The following is a 17262-nucleotide window of genomic DNA, read 5'->3' as shown; positions in this document are numbered from 1 at the left end:
ATTATTGGGGCTAAAACTTGGCTCGAGGGCAGGCCTGCGCAACTGATCCACTAAGCTGAATGTGGTCAACCAACCATGTTATTCCTGCAGCCTGCTACGCCTTTTGACAACCCTCTGTTTCTGCAGCCTCAAGCAGGCATCAAAAACAGAGGGATTAACTGAGCCCCTGATGTAGAATAGGGAGTCTTATTTTGGGAGCCGTGGCTCTTGATACATGGGCTCAGCTTTTCCTTGCTACCATCGCACCCCGTTAACTGCACACAAAACCTGGTAAACAAGGCCCACACTGCTCTGCTGACAGATTTTTGCAAGCTGACCTGGGACGGGCTCTCCGACTATGGAGAAAGCAGGAGAAGCCCCACCGCTCAAAAGCCAGGGAGAGACAGCCTTTCTAAAGTCCTTCGTCATGACCATTTAATTGTTTATAGACACATCCAGAAGCTACAAAGCTAAGAAACGTTGTCTCAGAATTCGTGTTAGCCAATCACCCAGCACAGGCTCTGGCTCCCCCAGCACACATGGAAGGATTCCTGGGGCTCATCGTGCCATCAACGCAAAAGCCCACCAGAGAGGTAGATATTACATGGTTCAAATATCGCTTAAGCCCCTGACCGCTTTCCCTCCCTGCCTCCTTTCAAAAGACAACTCTTGGAATGGCATTCCTTGAATGCTGGGGTTTGTGGGGGGTTTGAGTGCTTCCGTGTGATCGTCTTGAGTAGCTTCAATGGGGAAATTCCTGCTCCAGTCCTACAAAAATAGACATCTCCTTGGACCCAAACAGTTTCATTGATAATGTCCATAGCCTGGATACCCTGGAGGTGGCGAGCCATCCTTAGGAGGCAGCTGACTGGGATCTTCACCAAAGGGGTTGGCTGAGAAGTGAAGACAAGAAGGGACAGTTAGCAGCAGGGAAGAGATGTGATTCATGTTTTGCGCAGCCAAGGGCCACTATCTTTGGGGATAGAAATCAATGGAAGTGCAATCGGGAGAGATGTGGGCGAGGGTGACTCATTAACAAAAAAGTGAAAAGTAAAACCCAACTCCTGCAGCAAGAAAATGCAGAACAGGTTAGAATTTACACCTGTAAAAGGGACAAGGGAGGGTGTCAGACACCGTGGGAAAGGAGTGCAACTTCTGCAAGCATTTATAGAAGGAGCAGCAAAATGCCAATCGCAGCAAGTGGAGTGGCAGAAGGCTCTGTATTTTGCCAAGGGGGCGGTGGAACGACAAGCACTTGCGTGTATTGTAACACCACCCTGGTGTCAGGGGAGACCAAGCCAGGCACTGTCAGGGCTGGAGGCAAACTTTGCCCCCCACAGCAACACTGCCTGTCACTTCCCTCCCCACACACCCACGTCTGCATGAGAGAGTGGCAGCCGCTCATCCAGGGGGGAGAATGTGCTCTGTATGCTCTCTCTCTCCCACGCAGATGACACTAGGCTTTTGCCTTCTCCCGAATGGGTTCCAGAACTCACCTGGTTTACTGTGTCCCGCAGAACAGAGCTGCAAGTGACTGAGAACTCAGCCTGCCCCAAACTATATAATCCCACTCCTTTAACCACAAGGAAGCCTGGTTGGGGAGCTATTTTCTCTTAAGAGTGCTGGTGTGATTGTTCAGTGGAACCCTGGGTAGGCTATGGGGCCGAAACCAAGGCACAGAGAGGTCTTTTGGTTCCTAGTCCAAATCCATCCTTCTGGGGAAATCCCAAGTTCTGTTTCTTGCCACCATGTTGGAACTTACGGTTCTGGAACTGCTGGGCCGTGTACCTCGTCAGCAAAATCCCGACACCTTCTATCAGGGCAAGCAAGATGCCTCCCATCATAGCCGAGCCGACCATGGCCAAGGGCCCACCTAAAGGGAAAGAACTCTCAGTCCTGGACTATATGGAAATGGCAGAAATGACCGGCAGAATTCGAGATCAGGGAGAAGAGTTGTTGGAAGAAGATTGGAAGAATTTTAAAATCTATTTACAAAAACATTGTAAAATTTTTGAATGTTGATGACATTGAAATGAAATGAAGGGGTTCTAGTAAAAAAAAAAGGTAAAATAAGAATATGAAAGAAGGGATAGATATTAGATGAAAACTAGAAAAATACAATATGTGAAGAAAGAATTAAGGATAAAATTAATAAGAAGGAATTTGCTAATCAATTTCAAATTGGAATACAAGAAAGGGGGGCGTGAGGAAGTCAGGAAAATAAGTTTATGAATGGTAAGAAATTAAAAAGAGGAATTTTTATTTTTAACGTTTTGATTTTTTTTCTTTTTCATTTTCTTTATATGTTAATTGTTTGTAATTTTGTATTTCGATGCTTTTTGTATGTTTTTATGTTTTGTGTTTTCTTATGTAACTTTTTTCTTTGATATAAACTTAATAAAATATCATTAAAAAAAAAAAAAGAACTCTCAGTCCCAACGCCCTGGCTCAGCGTTCAGCCACAGGAGGTTAAGGGGCGAGGTGGAGGCGCTGCGGTTATAGGATCACTGGCCACCACTTACTGCGTGATGCTAACACAGCTCCCGTGAGTGCCCCACTTGTGATGGAGTTCCAGGGATCCTCCTTGCCCCGCATCTTCACTAGGCCGCAGTCGATGGTGGAGAAGAGCCCGCCCCACACGGCAAAGCTGCCTGCGAGGGGGAACACAAGGAGAGCATGTGGAGACACCAGCTGGACTCAGGGATGTTCATTTGTAACTGGCACCAAAAGGTATTAGAATTCCGTGCCAAGCAAAGCCAAATGCTTGGCTTAGAAAATGTGCCCTGCACACGTGCTGAATTGGGCTGAGACAGGGTAGAACTCTGACAACATGCTGGCAAAGAACCAGGCAGCCTTATGGGGTCGGTGGGAGCACCAGGGATCGATGGGGAGACTGACAGGCTTGGAGCTCCAGAAGAAGGGCCAAGAGCCACTCCAGGACACACAAGTTATATTCTCCCCACGAACAGATTGTTAAACTTATCTCCAAGGACTATGAAAGGCAGAAACAATTTTTTGTTTTGATTTTGTAAAACACTGACACATGGCTCGTTTGCCAGGCACTTGGAGTTCTGCGCAAGCAGAATCACACAGGTGGTAAGACACTTCCCATCTCCAAGATCACTAATGGTACCATCCCTGTGTCACGTTCAGAGAGGAAGGGTGTGAAGAGAGGCATTCTTAGTGGACGCCTCCCTTCTCTCAAGAAAAGTATGGCTCCACCTCCTGCTGTAGGACTTGCCCAACTTGAACCATGAGGCCACTCCAGAACCACCTCAATAACTACGGGGGGGGGGGGGGAGCTGCATTTTCCAGCTGTAAGCTGAGCCAGAAAAGTAGTGATTTAAGTTAAGGTTTATAATGGTGAAATGTCATTCTGTTTCACTAGGATTCATTTATTGAGTCACTTACTAAGGCTACAATCGCAAGCACACTTACCGTATTTTTTTCTCTATAAGACACACTTTTCCTCTCCTAAAAAGTAAGGGGAAATGTGTGTGCGTCTTATGGAGCGAATGCAGGCGGGAGGCTCTGCTCAGCGCTCCCTTTAAAGAGCCCCGTGGAGCGTGTGTGCGGCTCTTGGGGGCTTCTGGGATAGCCTCTTGCTGTTCTGGCTTCTGGGATTCAGAATATTTTTTTTCTTTTTTTCCTCCTCCAAAAACTAGGTCGTCTTATGGTCTGGTGCGTCTTATAGAGCGAAAAATACGGTACCTAAAAGTAAGCCTCACTGAATGCATATGGTCTTGCTTTTGACCAAACCAATATGAGATTTAACTGTCAGCTTTGGGACTGGGCTATACAACTAACTCAATATGACAAAACAGCCTCCAAGCCAGCACTTCATACTCTACACATTCTTCTCTTTAATTCCTGCCTTCCTTGGCCAGCAGTTATAATATTTGATTTATATCACACTTTTCCTGAAACTTCCCCCTGGGATGCCCCACTCCACACATTTTACGGTCATAACGACCTTGTGAGGTGGTCCAAGGTCACATCCAGTGAGCTTCAAGGCTGACAGGGGATTTGAACCATGGTCTGACACTTTTACCACAATACAGCACTGCTGGTTCTCCTTTAAAATAAACCAAATCCTGATCCACCTCACCCCACAGTCTGTCTGATCCATCTTTTTATTTACAACTGCCCACATCCCCACCAGCCAACCCAAGGGTCAGGACACTTCCCTTACCTCCAATCTGTGGTGCTCTGACTCTGATAGCGTTAATGCTGCCTTTGAACCGATGCCTGACACCCTAGGAAAGAGAGGAGGAAAAACTACCTTAGTCAAAACTCACAATGGACTGCGGGAGAAAACCACACCCTGAAAAAAATGTTCAAGCTCAGGGTAGAAGAGGCTGTAAGGGGAGCCAAGGCAAGACATCTCCACATCTCAAGGAACACAGGCACATACAATTCTCAAACTCCAATGATTCTGTGGAGCCAGAAGCCACAGGTCTCGATCCACGGAAGGCAGGTGGGCTCAGGGTGTCTCTGCAACTGCCACTTTCCCACCAGAAAAACAGGTTGCCTACCCGACCTCAGTTATCCAGTGGGATAATCTCACGCATTAAACTCTACAATTTAATCTATGAGAGCCAGACCATGGTGTGACACAATGGGGGGTGAGAATGGGAAACGTCATACAAAACTATACCAAGGTCTGACACACAGAACTGCAAGGCAAACATTGCAAGACAAAAATAGGAAGAGGAGGTACTCTTGTTTTGGAGATATCGAAGAGCAACAACATTTAAAATGCATGTAGTTTCTTTCAAGTGTTCAAATGGCATGTGCATTATGACAGTAATCATTTCAACAATGCTGTCGGGCCGGTCACTCCATTAACTCCATACTACAAATGTGACAGCTGAGTCTTACCTAAGATAGAAATGGGCAGACTTAAGGTTTGCATGATCTACTGTTCTGCTTAAAACAACAGCAACTGAGAATCCAAGGGGAAGGGGCTGGGGGGCAAGAACAAATTTTGCCTGGCCAGTCGAAATGAAAATAACCCTGTTCAATCCCTCCAAGCAATTACCAAACTTATTCATTGAAACTCTTTCCAAGCACTTGGAGCAGGGGTCAGCAAACTTTTTCAGCAGTGGACTTTTTTTTCAGTCCACTGTCCCTCAGACCTTGTGTGGGGCCAGACTATATTTTTTTTGGGGGGGGGGGATGAACGAATTCCTATGCCCCACAAATAACCCAGAGATGCATTTTAAATAAAAGGACACATTCTACTCATGTAAAAACACGCTGATTCCCCAACCATCTGCGGGCCGGATTGAGAAGGCGATTGGGCCGGATCTGACCTCCTTAGTTTGCCCACCCATGACTTAGAGTTAGGGCATAAATGCTCAAACCTGCATGTGAACAGGACAAAAAGGAGAATAACAGGCTCACAGATGCAAACCACTTGATTGTAGCTCACATCAGAAAGAGCCAAGCACAAAACAGTAGCTCAGAAGGGCAGCATCTGTCACAATTACCTATAGATGACCGGAAGCCTTTAACCCCCATAAAATGCATGGGGAAAGCTGCATAAATACCGTATTTTTTGCACCATAACACTCACTTTTTTCCTCCTAGAAAGTAAGGGGAAATGTCTGTGCGTGTTATGGAGGGAATGCCTACGGGTGGCATGCCTACGGATTTTCCTCCTCTAAAAACTGCATGCGTGTTATGGTCGGGTGCGTGTTATAGAGCAAAAAATATGGTAGCTGGTCAAAGGTAACTAATTAACAGCCCATTTGACACGTAAGGAACATGGAGCCTGACAGCAAAGTAAATAGCCTCAGTTTTAATCCTAGGCTGCCATTCTAAACACTTTTACCTGTAAGTCCTGTTAAAATCAACGGGCAACTTGAGTAAGCAATCATAAGGTCAGACTGTAAACACCGGGGCACACAACTCAATGTAGACTGTTTCTGTAATTACAATGGTGCCCCGCAAGACGAATGCCTTGCAAGACGGAAAACTCGCTAGACAAAAGAGTTTTCCGTTTTGGAGGCGCTTCGCAAAACGAATTTCCTATGGGCTTGCTTTGCAAGACGAAAATGTCTTGCGAGTTCCTGTGGGGTTTTTTCCCTTCCCCCCCCCTTTTTCTAAGCCGCTAAGCCGCTTATCCGATAAGCCGATAAGCCGCTAAAAGCCGCTAAAAGCCGCTAAACCGCTAATAGCGCTAATCCGCTAAGCCGTCAATGGGCTTGCTTCGCAAGACGAAAAAAACCGCTAGACGAAGAGAATCGCGGAACGGATTCTTTTCATCTTGTGAGGCACCACTGTAGCTCTTCATCCAGTCTGTCCCCAAAGTATCAATCTGGGAGATAAAACATGGTCCAAACATGGGGGCAAACTAGATGAGATTGTAGAAGACAGGGGACTGGACCTCCTGGTGTTCCCACACAAAAAAGCTAGAAACAAACACAGGGCATCTCAATGAAATCAGGGCTGCACCAGGGAGCGTTTTTGAAAGACACCTTCCCCATTCTAGATCATCCACAACCAATGAAAGATGTTATTTGCCTTGCAGAAGGAAACATCCAGGTATCCTCTCTGAAGTACAGTACAAAAGGACCAGCATTCCCATCCCAGCTTGGAGCCGGGAAGGAACACAGGGGGCTTGTGCCACTGTTGTGCTGAACTCTGGAAATGCTCAAGAGTGCTTCTGAAGGTCTTCCAGATGCCACAAGCAAGACCCGGTCTCAAGGCCTCCATCTCCCACAACAGACAAAAACAGTCTCAAAACTGGAACGCTGAGTTTTCCTCCAAGCACTTACAGCCCGAAGACGGAGAGTAAATGCTCAAAACTGAAGAGACAGGCTTGACATACAAGCAGCAGGAGCACAAACTCTACACGCTTGACTCCCAGGCGACAGGGAGGAGGAAGTGGAGCGACACTTATTGAGATGGTGCCAAAAGTGGCAACACCACCTGCTCAGAATAGAAATATGTTCTCCCTTGCTGCTGCCTACACAGCCATGAGCAATTTTCTGCCCAGAGATCAGTTCTGCAGCACAAGCCAGTTATAGACCTATAAGCCCAGAGGCCACTTTTGTGGAATCCTACACCTCAAGTTCCGCCCGTGTATTTTCCTCAGGTGAGGGGAAAGGTGTATGGGGATTCAGGGATGCAGCAATCCTTGTTGCTGTGCCTCAGACCTGCCAATTGTGATGTGATAAGGCAACAACTGTTTTGCATGGGGGTTATGTTCCTGACCCCACCCGCCCAGCCCCCTTTTCTGACTACAGTGGTACCTTGGTTCTCAAACGCCTTGGTTCTCAAATGCTGAAAACCTGAAGTAAGTGTTCCGGTTTTCGAACGTTTTTCAGAAGCCAAACGTCCAATGCGGCTGTCGGCTATTGTTTCTGGAGCACCTGCACCAATCAGAAGCTGTGCCTTGGTTTTTGAACTTTTCAGAAGTCAAACAGACTTCCGGAACAGATTAAGTTTGGCGCTTTTGTTTTTGCTATTTATTTTGCATTTTTGTTTTTTTTGTTTTTTTTTAATAATATTTATTAAAAATTTACCAGAATAAAAAGGAAAGATAGCAAGAAAGAAAGAAAAAACAAATATGATTTACACTTGGTTTCAGTGGCATCTTTCCCGGACTTCCCCCCCCCTCCCCTCTTGTATTCCATTTCCCTTAAATTGATTCCACAGATTCTTACCCCAAATTTTAAAACCTTATTTGTAATTTTAAATAACCCATTTATTCCAAATTAATTTATCTTATTTATCTTAATGAACCATTTCTCCTTATATTTTATATAATTCCCTAAGATCGACCCCATTTCCCTTCCACGAAATCCCCTATTTTCAAACAACAAACATGAAAAAAGAAAAGAAAGAAATAATATATAATTTTACAGCCTTTGGATTCCAAATCTCTCCCCCCCCCCCCCATTTCCAATCCCCAAAGTTCATCCATTGTCTACTGCCAGACTGGTGTATCCACGTCTATATCTCAACTCCACTTTGCCGTCTTTTGATAGCTTTTAATTTCAGAAAGTCCAATCTCGAAAAAACTCTCAGAAAAAGTCATTGTTCTTCCATCCAGACCTCTATGTTTAAGAGTCTAACTTAAATTCTATTTCTTGGTCCTTTTAAAGTCTGGATGTTCCAAATACTCCGGCTTCAAATTTGGTCCAGCTCTTATTCCTCAGGTTGCTTTTTCCTGTTCTGCTGCAGAAACCTTCTAATTCAGAAACTTCTTGTTCTCCACAGAGGATTTTGTTGTTCAGGAACATAACTTGCGTCAAGTCCCTTCCTTTCTTCAATAGATAAATCCATTGTCTCCTTTAGTATAGAAACCTCTGTAGACAAAATAATGCTTCGTTTTTGCAGCTTTCCCAAGAGATAACAGATCCTGCTCAAATTCATAGTATTTTTCCACTTGCTGCTACTGGTGCAATGTCCCAGCCTCCCTCTAGAGGGAATATGGTAACTTAATTTCTTTCAAAATCAGACCCAAAAGTCAAATAACTTGTTGCCTTTATTTCCAATAATTTATGTCCAAATTGTAACAAATCTAACCAGCAAAGCCATCGTAACAAAGTTCTCTTTTATTTTCCTGCTTTGACAGCTACTTTGACAGCTGTCAAAGTTTCTGTGTCTCTTCACCAGTCTCTCATAGCGGATCGTTCCCGGTTCCCGGGGGGGTTGCATTTTAGTTCCCACAAATCAGTCTTCTCCTCCAGCACAATTATTGTAATTTCCCTTCGTGAAGTTAAAAATTTTTTTTCAGGTAAACAAATTCATCTCTCGATCTTAGTTGTCAAATCCTTGCGTTGAGCCATCTACAACAGGGGGGGCGGACTTCCTTTTTGCACTCCCCCTGCTCGCTCCAAATTCAAAGATCAAATTTCCCTTTTAAGTCCAATCAATTTACTCACGGGTTGTTCCTTTTAGTCCAAATCCGAAATTTTCAAAGAAGAAGTCGTTGCTCTCCGCCGAATGGCATGCGGCTTCGCTGGGCAGGGGAAGCATTGGACTCACAGCACCACACCACACCCCCTGTCACCCGCTCCGCAGCCTTTAAAAAGGCTCCTTCGCGGGTCGGGGGGGCGCAAACGGTGCCCGCCGAGTCACCAAGTCCATGGGCATCTCCGCCCATGGTTTTTAAGGGTCCCCGTGTCGCTGGCACGGCAGGACCCGACCCCTACCCAGCCGACTCCCTCCGGAGCTCGGAGGGAGTCCGCCATTCGGCGATGGCGCCGACCCGGAAGTGCTATTTTGCGTTTTTGTTTTTGAGGCTTTTTCGGTTAATTTGTTTTTGCGACTGTGTGGAACCCTGTTCAGCTATTGATTGACTGATTGTGCGGAAATGGATAAAAGCCACCCATCCAAACAATGATCATCAGTGCAGGTAAGAAAAAAAAATAATTTTAATTTTTATCATCTACAAGACCGTCTTATTTTATAGTGCAGTACATTGATTATTGCTTTCATTTTATAGATCAATGGTCTCATTAGATAGCATAATTCATGTTAAATTGCTGCTTTAGGGGTTGCTTTTAAAAGTCTGGAACAGATTCATCTGTTTTGCATTGCTTTCTTTGGGAAAGCGCACCTTGGTTCTGGAACGCTTTGGTTTTGCAACCGACTTCCGGTACGGATTAAATTTGAGAACCAAGATACCACTGTACTTCTGGGTGTTGTGTGCGTTCACAGTCACACACATATTGAACGCACATAAAATGGTTGTATACTTGTTGTATGAGCAGTTTTAATATGCTGGATGCAATCACACAAAGACTCTTGGTACGGAAAATAAGAATACTAAGTTTATTATAGGAAATACATATTGCACAGTAAATAGTTCTTAGTTCTAGCTACCTAAGTTAGAGATGCAAAGAACCATCCCTAGTCTTTGATATCTGCAGGAGAGAGAGAGAGATAGGAAAGGAAGATATCTCCTCTCTCTCTGCTTCAGAGAGGAAAGAAAATTAGATCTGCAACCCCAAGTACCAGTCTAGCAATTTAGTGGAGGTCAGCACAGGTTAGGTTAGAAAGACAATATAGGAAGGTTGAAGCTTCCTCTCTCAATCTAAATTCTCCAATGCAAAACCCCATCGGCCTTAATATATGCTGCGTTGCATCCCTAAACTTCCAGTAAGGATTGAACCATGAACCACTATTCTGTATTGGCTCTTTAGGGACACCCATTCTTGGCAGACAGTACAGTGGATGCCAGGGTTGCGAATGTGATACGTGCGGGAAGCACGTTTGCAACCCGCAGCACTCGCAACCTGCAGAGCCGTGTCTGTGCACGCGCAGGTTGCGATTCGGCGCTTCTGGGCATGTGCAAAGTGCAATTTAGCACTTCTACGCATGCACGACCGCTGAAACCCGGAAGTAACCCATTCCAGTATTTCCGGGTTTCGGCGCGTCCATAACCTGAAAAAACACAACCTGAAGTGTCCGGAACCCGAGGTATGACTGTGCACAACAATCACCAATTCCCACTAAAGGCACATTTGTGAGGACAGCTGATCCACATTAACTTGTGCTCAGCAGAACCAGTCTGTGATTATTGGCATGCTGGAAGAGCCAACCAACAGCACAACAAAATGATCACTAGCCATAAAATTTCTGGTTCTCATTGGCAACCAAAATGTCATAATAAATATATATATATATATATATATATAAGATCATATATTAGATCACTTCTTATCTCAGGCAAGTGCATTCAAAGTGCATCACCGGCTTCAAAGCCCTATATGTGTGGGACTTCCGGGTTAGCGCCATCGGCTAATGGCGGATTCCCTCTGAGCTCCGGAGCGAACCGGCTCCGCAGGATTGGGTCTTGCCGCTGCGGCGACGCGGGGACCCTTAAAAATCACAGGCGCGGAAGCCTGTGAGCGTGGTGACTCGGCGGGCACCATTTGCGCCCCCCCCCCCCAATCTGTGAAGGAGCCTTTTTAAAGGCTCCGGAACGGGGACGGGGTGCGGCGTGGTGCTGAGAGTAGACTGCTTCTTCTGCGGAGTGAAGCCGCAAGCCATTATCGGAGAGCGCTGACTTTTTTCTTTGAACAATTGGACTCTAAAGCAACAACCCGTGAGTAGTACGGAAATTGGAATTTTAAAGGAAATTTTGATGAATTAGGAACGAGTGGGGAAGGTTTAAAAAGGAAATCCGCCCCCCCCCCGTAAATAATTTAAAGCAAAGGACCTGCTAACTAAGGTCGAGAGAATTCCTTTTTTTCTTTTTTGTAAAAGATTTTAACTTCACGGTTTGACATTACAGGAAATTTTACTGGAGGATAAAGAACTAATTTTGGGAGCTGAAGTGTCACCCCCCCCCCGGACCCGGGAGAGTTCCGTGAGAGAGCCTGTTGATGAAGTACTAAAGAGTTTGACAGCTGTCAAGTTAGCTGTCAAGAAGGAAAAAGAGAACTTTGTTTCTTTTGTTTCTGCTGGTTATATTTGTTACAATTTGTTGAAAATAAGGAAGGGCTGATACAAACTAACTTGATTTTTGGATTTGAACTGAAAGGAACATTAAGAAACCAAAATCCCCCTAGAGGGGGTTAAGGGACATTACAAGAATGGCTGGAGGAGGGAAAATCCAGGCCGAATTGGACAGAGCATTTGTTCTCATGGGAAAGTTACAAGGCCAAATTGATGTTTTGGCTATAAACGTCACAACTCTGAACTTAACAGTAAACAACATTGTTGAATCTGATAAGGATTTGAAACAGGAAGCCTATTCAATTGGACAAATAGAGAAATCTGAGAGCTTTGAAAATACGGAGAAGGAAACATATGTTGCCCCTGAAGAAAAAGAAGGAGGAGCTGTAATTTTGCAGATGTTAAAGGAGAGCTGTAACTTGAGGCCTGACATGATGGCAACAAAGCAAAATAAAAATTTGATGTGGAAAGTCTGGCCAGAATTGGAGAGTGGAAAATTGAGAGATCTCCTTTTGTGGAGATCTGAAGACCGAAGGATTATAAACTTGATTAAGGCGGAAGCTGGAGCTTTGGGGACATTTGGACCTGAAAGGAGTATGAAACAAGATTTGGAATACCCCATAGGCTTCATTTTTAAGTATGGAGGTCTGGCTGGAAGAAACATGGATCCTGTTGGGCCTGAGCCTCTCCGAGATTTGGGGTTTAACATTAAGGACTATCAAAAAGACCGGCAGAGAGGAACTGAGAGAGATTTAAGAGCCTCGGATGTGAGATCTCCAGGCTAATACTATATTGAGACTGATGGACACTTGCTGGGGACTGAAACTGGGAAAGGGGTGGGTGGAGTTTGGGAATCCAAAGGGTATACAATTATAATTTGTTCTGTTTTTATATTGTTGTGCTATTGGTATGAAAATTGGGAAAGTCGTGGAAGGGAAGTTTGGTCGACATTAGGAAAAATGTTTAAGAATGAGTACTGATGTATAAGTTTTGATGTTTAAGTTTGGATATGTTAAAACTGGTCTCTAAAATGGTTTAAACTAAATGAAGATAAGGTTTGCAAAAATAAATCAAGGAAATGGAAGAAAGAGAAACAATAAAATAATAATATGTTAAAATAAATTATTAAGTAAAGTTGAGAAATAAGTAATAAGGATTTGCTGAGCTAATAATTTAAATTGGAATACAAGAAGGGGAGGTGTGAGGAGGTCTGAGAAACAAGTTAAAGGAAAATAAGCGATTGAAATTCTATGTGTTTTTAATTGTTTTTAAGTTTTGTATGTTTGTCATTTTTTCTGTCTATTTCTGTTTTTGTTTTGTTATTGAAAATCCTAATAAATATTCATTAAAAAAAAAAAACAAAGCCCTATATGTGTGCTAAGACCTTAACAATTACCTTAACAACGAAACTACCGTATTTTTTGCCCTATAGGATGCACTTTTTTTCCCCTCCAAAAATGAAGGGGAAATGTGTGTGCGTCCTATGGGGCGAATGCAGGCTTTCGCTGAAGCCTGGAGAGCGAGAGGGGTCGGTGCGCACTCTCCGGGCTTCAGGAGAGCCCCACCGCCAGCCCCACAAGCTTCGGCATTGCTCTGGGTCCCGTTCTGCGGGGGGAAATAATTTTTTTCCCCTTTATTCCCCCCCCCCCCAAAAAAAAATCTAGGTGCGTCCTATGGGCCGGTGTGTCCTATAGGGCCAAAAATACGGTAGTTTGAAAACAAAAGCCAGGCTACTCACAAGCATACAATCTAACAGACAAAGAAAGAGAGTGGAGGGGAAGGGGAAGAATAGGTAGAGAATGTTTTAGGATTTGCAAGAGCCAATCTGGGCCAGGGTTCTTCATGAATCTATGTCTTCTGACCCCATCCATGTCCCTCACTTGCAGCTTGAAGGAAAGGGAAGGAGAAAAGAAGGTTGGGACTCACCACTGGAGCATTGCGGAAGCCTTTGACAGCCTGGAAGACACCTCCCCCAATCATCCCCATGGTGAAGGCGCCACCACAGTCATCTACAATTCGCCAGGGGCTGCCAAATGGAAAGAGAAGTGAAGTTAGTGGAGGCCCTGAAAGCCCCCCAAAAGTGAGAGATGACTTAGAAATGGTGCTAAGCAGCTGGGGGGTGGGCAATCTTAAGAGACCTTAAAGGTAAAAGTAAAGGGACCCCTGACCATTAGGTCCAGTCGTGGCCGACTCTGGGGTCGCGGCGCTCATCTCGCTTTATCGGCTGAGGGAGCCGGCGTACAGCTTCCGGGTCATGTGGCCAGCATGACTAAGCCACTTCTGGCAAACCAGAGCAGCTCAGGCAAACGCCGTTTACCTTCCCGCCGGCGCGGTACCTATTTATCTACTTGGACTTTGACGTGTTTTCGAACTGCTAGGTTGGCAGGAGCTGGGACCAAACAACGGGAGCTCACCCCGTCGCAGGGATTCGAACCGCCGACCTTCTGATCAGCAAGTCCTAGGCTCTGTGGTTTAACCCACAGCACCACCTGCGTCCCCTAAGAGACCTTATAGCAACCCAATTAAGTTGAACATAGACTAATTTAATATTTGGTTGGAAGCCGCCCAGAGTGGCTGGGGAAGCCCAGTCAGATGGGCGGGGTATAAATAATAAATTATTATTATTATTATTATTATTATTATTATTATTATTCCCTCCACTAGGGCTGGGTGATATATCGATATATTGTGCAAAACAAGTTTAAAAGTCCATATCGGCTTCATAATTTTTGATCTGGCAATATATTGTGAATCATGGTGTGTGTGTGGGTGTGGGTGTGTGGGTGTGTGCACGCGCGCGCTATGCAAAAATTACAATGCAGGAAAAACCATGAAGCCAGTCAATGCCTCTACTACATAGCTCCATCCTTATTTCAGAGATCATGATATATTGGTATATCAGGATGTTTAGCTGGTGAAAACCAGATAGCACCCAGCCCACCCCACTGATTTCTTAGTGTTTAGATTTTCCAGGAATACACTCAAGCTCCCAACTTGGTCTCTTATGCCATGTAAAAATCCTTTTTTTATTTACTGATTGAAAAGTTATTTGTGACCAGTTTGCTGCAACTCTGACCTATATTTTTGTATTATTTAAATGCATCTTTGTTACTTCATCTCAAGTGGGATGAAGAAGTCTAAAAGATTTTATTTTGCTTCTTTCTTATGTTTAGGTATTTCTCACTTGAATATAAAAACAGTTTAAAATGATAATAACAATAAAGCTACACATACACTCCACCAACCAAAATACAATAAAGATCAGAACAGGAAAATATTATAACTATTCAGCCAACTCAGTGCTTGTTTGTTTGTAGTTGCACCACATATTGAAATCTTTACTTTATGGGGAAACGTTAGATGAAATGGTAAAGTCAACATAAATAAAGTGGGCTCAGGATTTAGTTCATAATATACAACTTGAAGATTGGGAAAAGATGTGGAAGGAAATGGGAGAAAGGAAATGGGAAAAACTTTCCAATTGTCTTTGGACTGTAGGGGCTTGCAACTCCTTGCAAATATAGTCTGGGAAGTATCAGTTAAGCTAAGGAAACTATAAATATGTGTAAGAGATTCAGGAAGTAAGTATTTACTATCTCAAAGGAATATCCAGGCTACCCAGAAAATGCAATCAAGGAACGCATTATCAGCCATCCTAGCAGAGAGGAGAGAATGAACACTCTCAGATTTCTGCTGGAGAACGCCTCCTTCTGTGATATACGTATGTATGATGTTTTGGAGTGTGGTCTTGGGCTACAGGGTGGGCAATTTCAAAAGTCTATACAGTGGTACCTCTGGTTGCGAACTGGATCTGTTCTGGAGGCCCGTTCGCAACATGAAAAGCCCGCAACCTGAAGCGCCATATCTGCGCAGCTGTGCGGCATGATTTGGCGCTTGTGCGCATGCACAAAGTGCGATTTAGCGCTTCTGCGCAAGCGGCGAAACCCGGAAGTAACCCTTTCTGGTACTTCCGGGTTGCCACGGGACGCAACCTCAAGAAACGTAACATGAAGCAAACATAACATGAGGTATGACTGTATAGGGGCTTGCACACCATTGTTCGGGGTTCTCCTCCCTGCTGCATGTGGTGACTTGGAACCCTGTTGCAACAGTTCATTTCCTTTATTAAAAATCAGGAAACAGTTTATTTTGTTTAACAATAATCAGGCTTACTAGCCGCTTTGCTTTCAATCTACTCTGCTTTCTCCCCGACCCATAAAGATCTCCTGAGAGAGATCTATACAGGTTCTAGATATCCCAGAGGTCAGCAAACTTTTTCAGCAGGGGGCCGATCCACTGTCCTCAGACCTTGTGGGGGGCCGGACTATATTTTGGGGAAAATAATAATGAACGAATTCCTATGCCCCACAAATAACCCAGAGATGCATTTTAAATCAAAGCACACATTCTACTCATGTAAAAACACGCTGATTCCTGGACCGTCCGCGGGCCGGATTACGAAGGCGATTGGGCCGGATCCGGCCCCTGGGCCTTAGGTTGCCTACCCATGAGATATCCCATAAGGGAATTGTAAGAAAAATACGTCTAGCTCTTGTTGGGCTGTCCATAGCTGGGGCCGCGGAGCCCCCGGCGGAAGCCCTTCCTCAGCCACCGAGCTGGCCTGCCGGCCCCACCTGGCAGGGCTGTTGTGTCGGTGCAGGAGGCGAGGGGCCGGAGAGGAAGGGGCGCGGGACGGACGTGCCCCCCACCCGCCACCGCCGCTCCCGGGGCCGGAAAACGGGGCCTCGGGTCAAGCGCGCCTCCCTGCCCCGCTGAGCCCCAGGCAGCCCCCGCTCCCAGTTACCAGGGCTCCCGGGCATATTCCTCCATGGCTTCCGGCCGCAGGCTCCGCGGATCACGTGACGGGGAGGAAGACAACACGGGGACCGAGTCAGGTGACAACCAACTATTGGTCAGCTTCAGTCACGTGAAAGGGGCTCTTCTACTCTAGAGATAGGAAGGTTTAGAGAAAGCCTGCATTCAGTACCAACGGAAGAATGACAGATGAATCATAGAATCATAGAATCCTAGAAAAGTTGGAAGAGACCACAAGGGCCATCGAGTCCAACCCCCTGCCAAGCAGGAAACACCATCAGAGCACTCCTGACATATGGTTGTCAAGCCTCTGCTTTTGTTGTTGTTTAGTCGTTTAGTCGTGTCCGACTCTTCGTGACCCCCTGGACCAGAGAACGCCAGGCACTCCTGTCCTCCACTGCCCCCCGCAGCTTGGTCAGACTCATGCTGGTAACCTCGAAAACACTGTCCCACCATCTCGTCCTCTGTCGCCCCCTTCTCCTTGTGCCCTCCATCTTTCCCAACATCAGGGTCTTTTCCAGGGAGTCTTCTCTTCTCATGAGGTGGCCAAAGTATTGGAGCCTCAGCTTCACAATCTGTCCTTCCAGTGAGCACTCAGGGCTGATTTCCTTCAGAATGGAGAGGTTTGATCTTCTTGCAGTCCATGGGACTCTCAAGAGTCTCCTCCAGCACCATAATTCAAAAGCATCAATTCTTCGGCGATCAGCCTTCTTTATGGTCCAGCTCTCACTTCCATACATCACTACTGGGAAAACCATAGCTTTAACTATGCAGACCTTTGTTGGCAAGGTGATGTCTCTACTTCTCAAGATGCTGTCTAGGCCTGTCATTGCCCTTCTCCCAAGAAGCAGGCGTCTCCCAAGAAGCAGCCCCTTCATGGATCACTGCCTTGCCGTGGCGAAGGGGCTTGAAGAACTCAGAGAAGCTATGAACTATGCCGAGCAGGGCACCCAAGATGAACAGGTCATAGTGGAGAGTTTTGACCAAACGTGATCCACCTGGAGGAGGAACCGGCAAGCCACTCCAGTATCCCTGCCAAGAAAACTCCAT

General features: G+C 45.4%; 1 protein-coding gene across 1 annotated transcript; it reads right to left on the bottom strand.

Moving 5' to 3' along the window:
• Positions 1 to 388: 388 nt before the first annotated feature.
• Positions 389 to 16309, bottom strand: TIMM17B (translocase of inner mitochondrial membrane 17B). Its single transcript, XM_079960162.1, has 6 exons — positions 16202 to 16309; positions 13324 to 13423; positions 4172 to 4235; positions 2502 to 2630; positions 1742 to 1852; positions 389 to 872 (listed from the first exon to the last, which is right to left on the bottom strand). Exons 1-6 carry the CDS (start codon positions 16225 to 16227, stop codon positions 784 to 786), a joined length of 519 nt encoding a protein of 172 aa, XP_079816288.1. The 5' UTR covers positions 16228 to 16309; the 3' UTR covers positions 389 to 783.
• Between the last annotated feature and the right edge of the window lie 953 nt (positions 16310 to 17262).

The sequence above is a fragment of the Podarcis cretensis genome, assembly GCF_951804945.1.
Source record: "Podarcis cretensis genome assembly, chromosome: 17".
In the NCBI taxonomy this organism is placed as follows: Eukaryota; Metazoa; Chordata; class Lepidosauria; order Squamata; family Lacertidae; genus Podarcis; species Podarcis cretensis.
Note: the sequence above shows the minus strand (reverse complement) of the source record. Positions and strands in the feature narration are given on the sequence as shown.

Excerpts from the sequence above, each read along its gene's own strand:
- TIMM17B (XM_079960162.1), bottom strand. The coding sequence starts at position 16,227 with ATGGAGGAATATGCCCGGGAGCCCTG. Across the intron at positions 2,631-4,171 it reads CAGAGCACCACAGATTGGAG|GCAGCTTTGCCGTGTGGGGC; the intron begins GTAAGGGAAGTG and ends TCCCCCTCGCAG. Across the intron at positions 873-1,741 it reads GGCCCAGCAGTTCCAGAACC|CCAACCCCTTTGGTGAAGAT; the intron begins GTAAGTTCCAAC and ends TTCACTTCTCAG.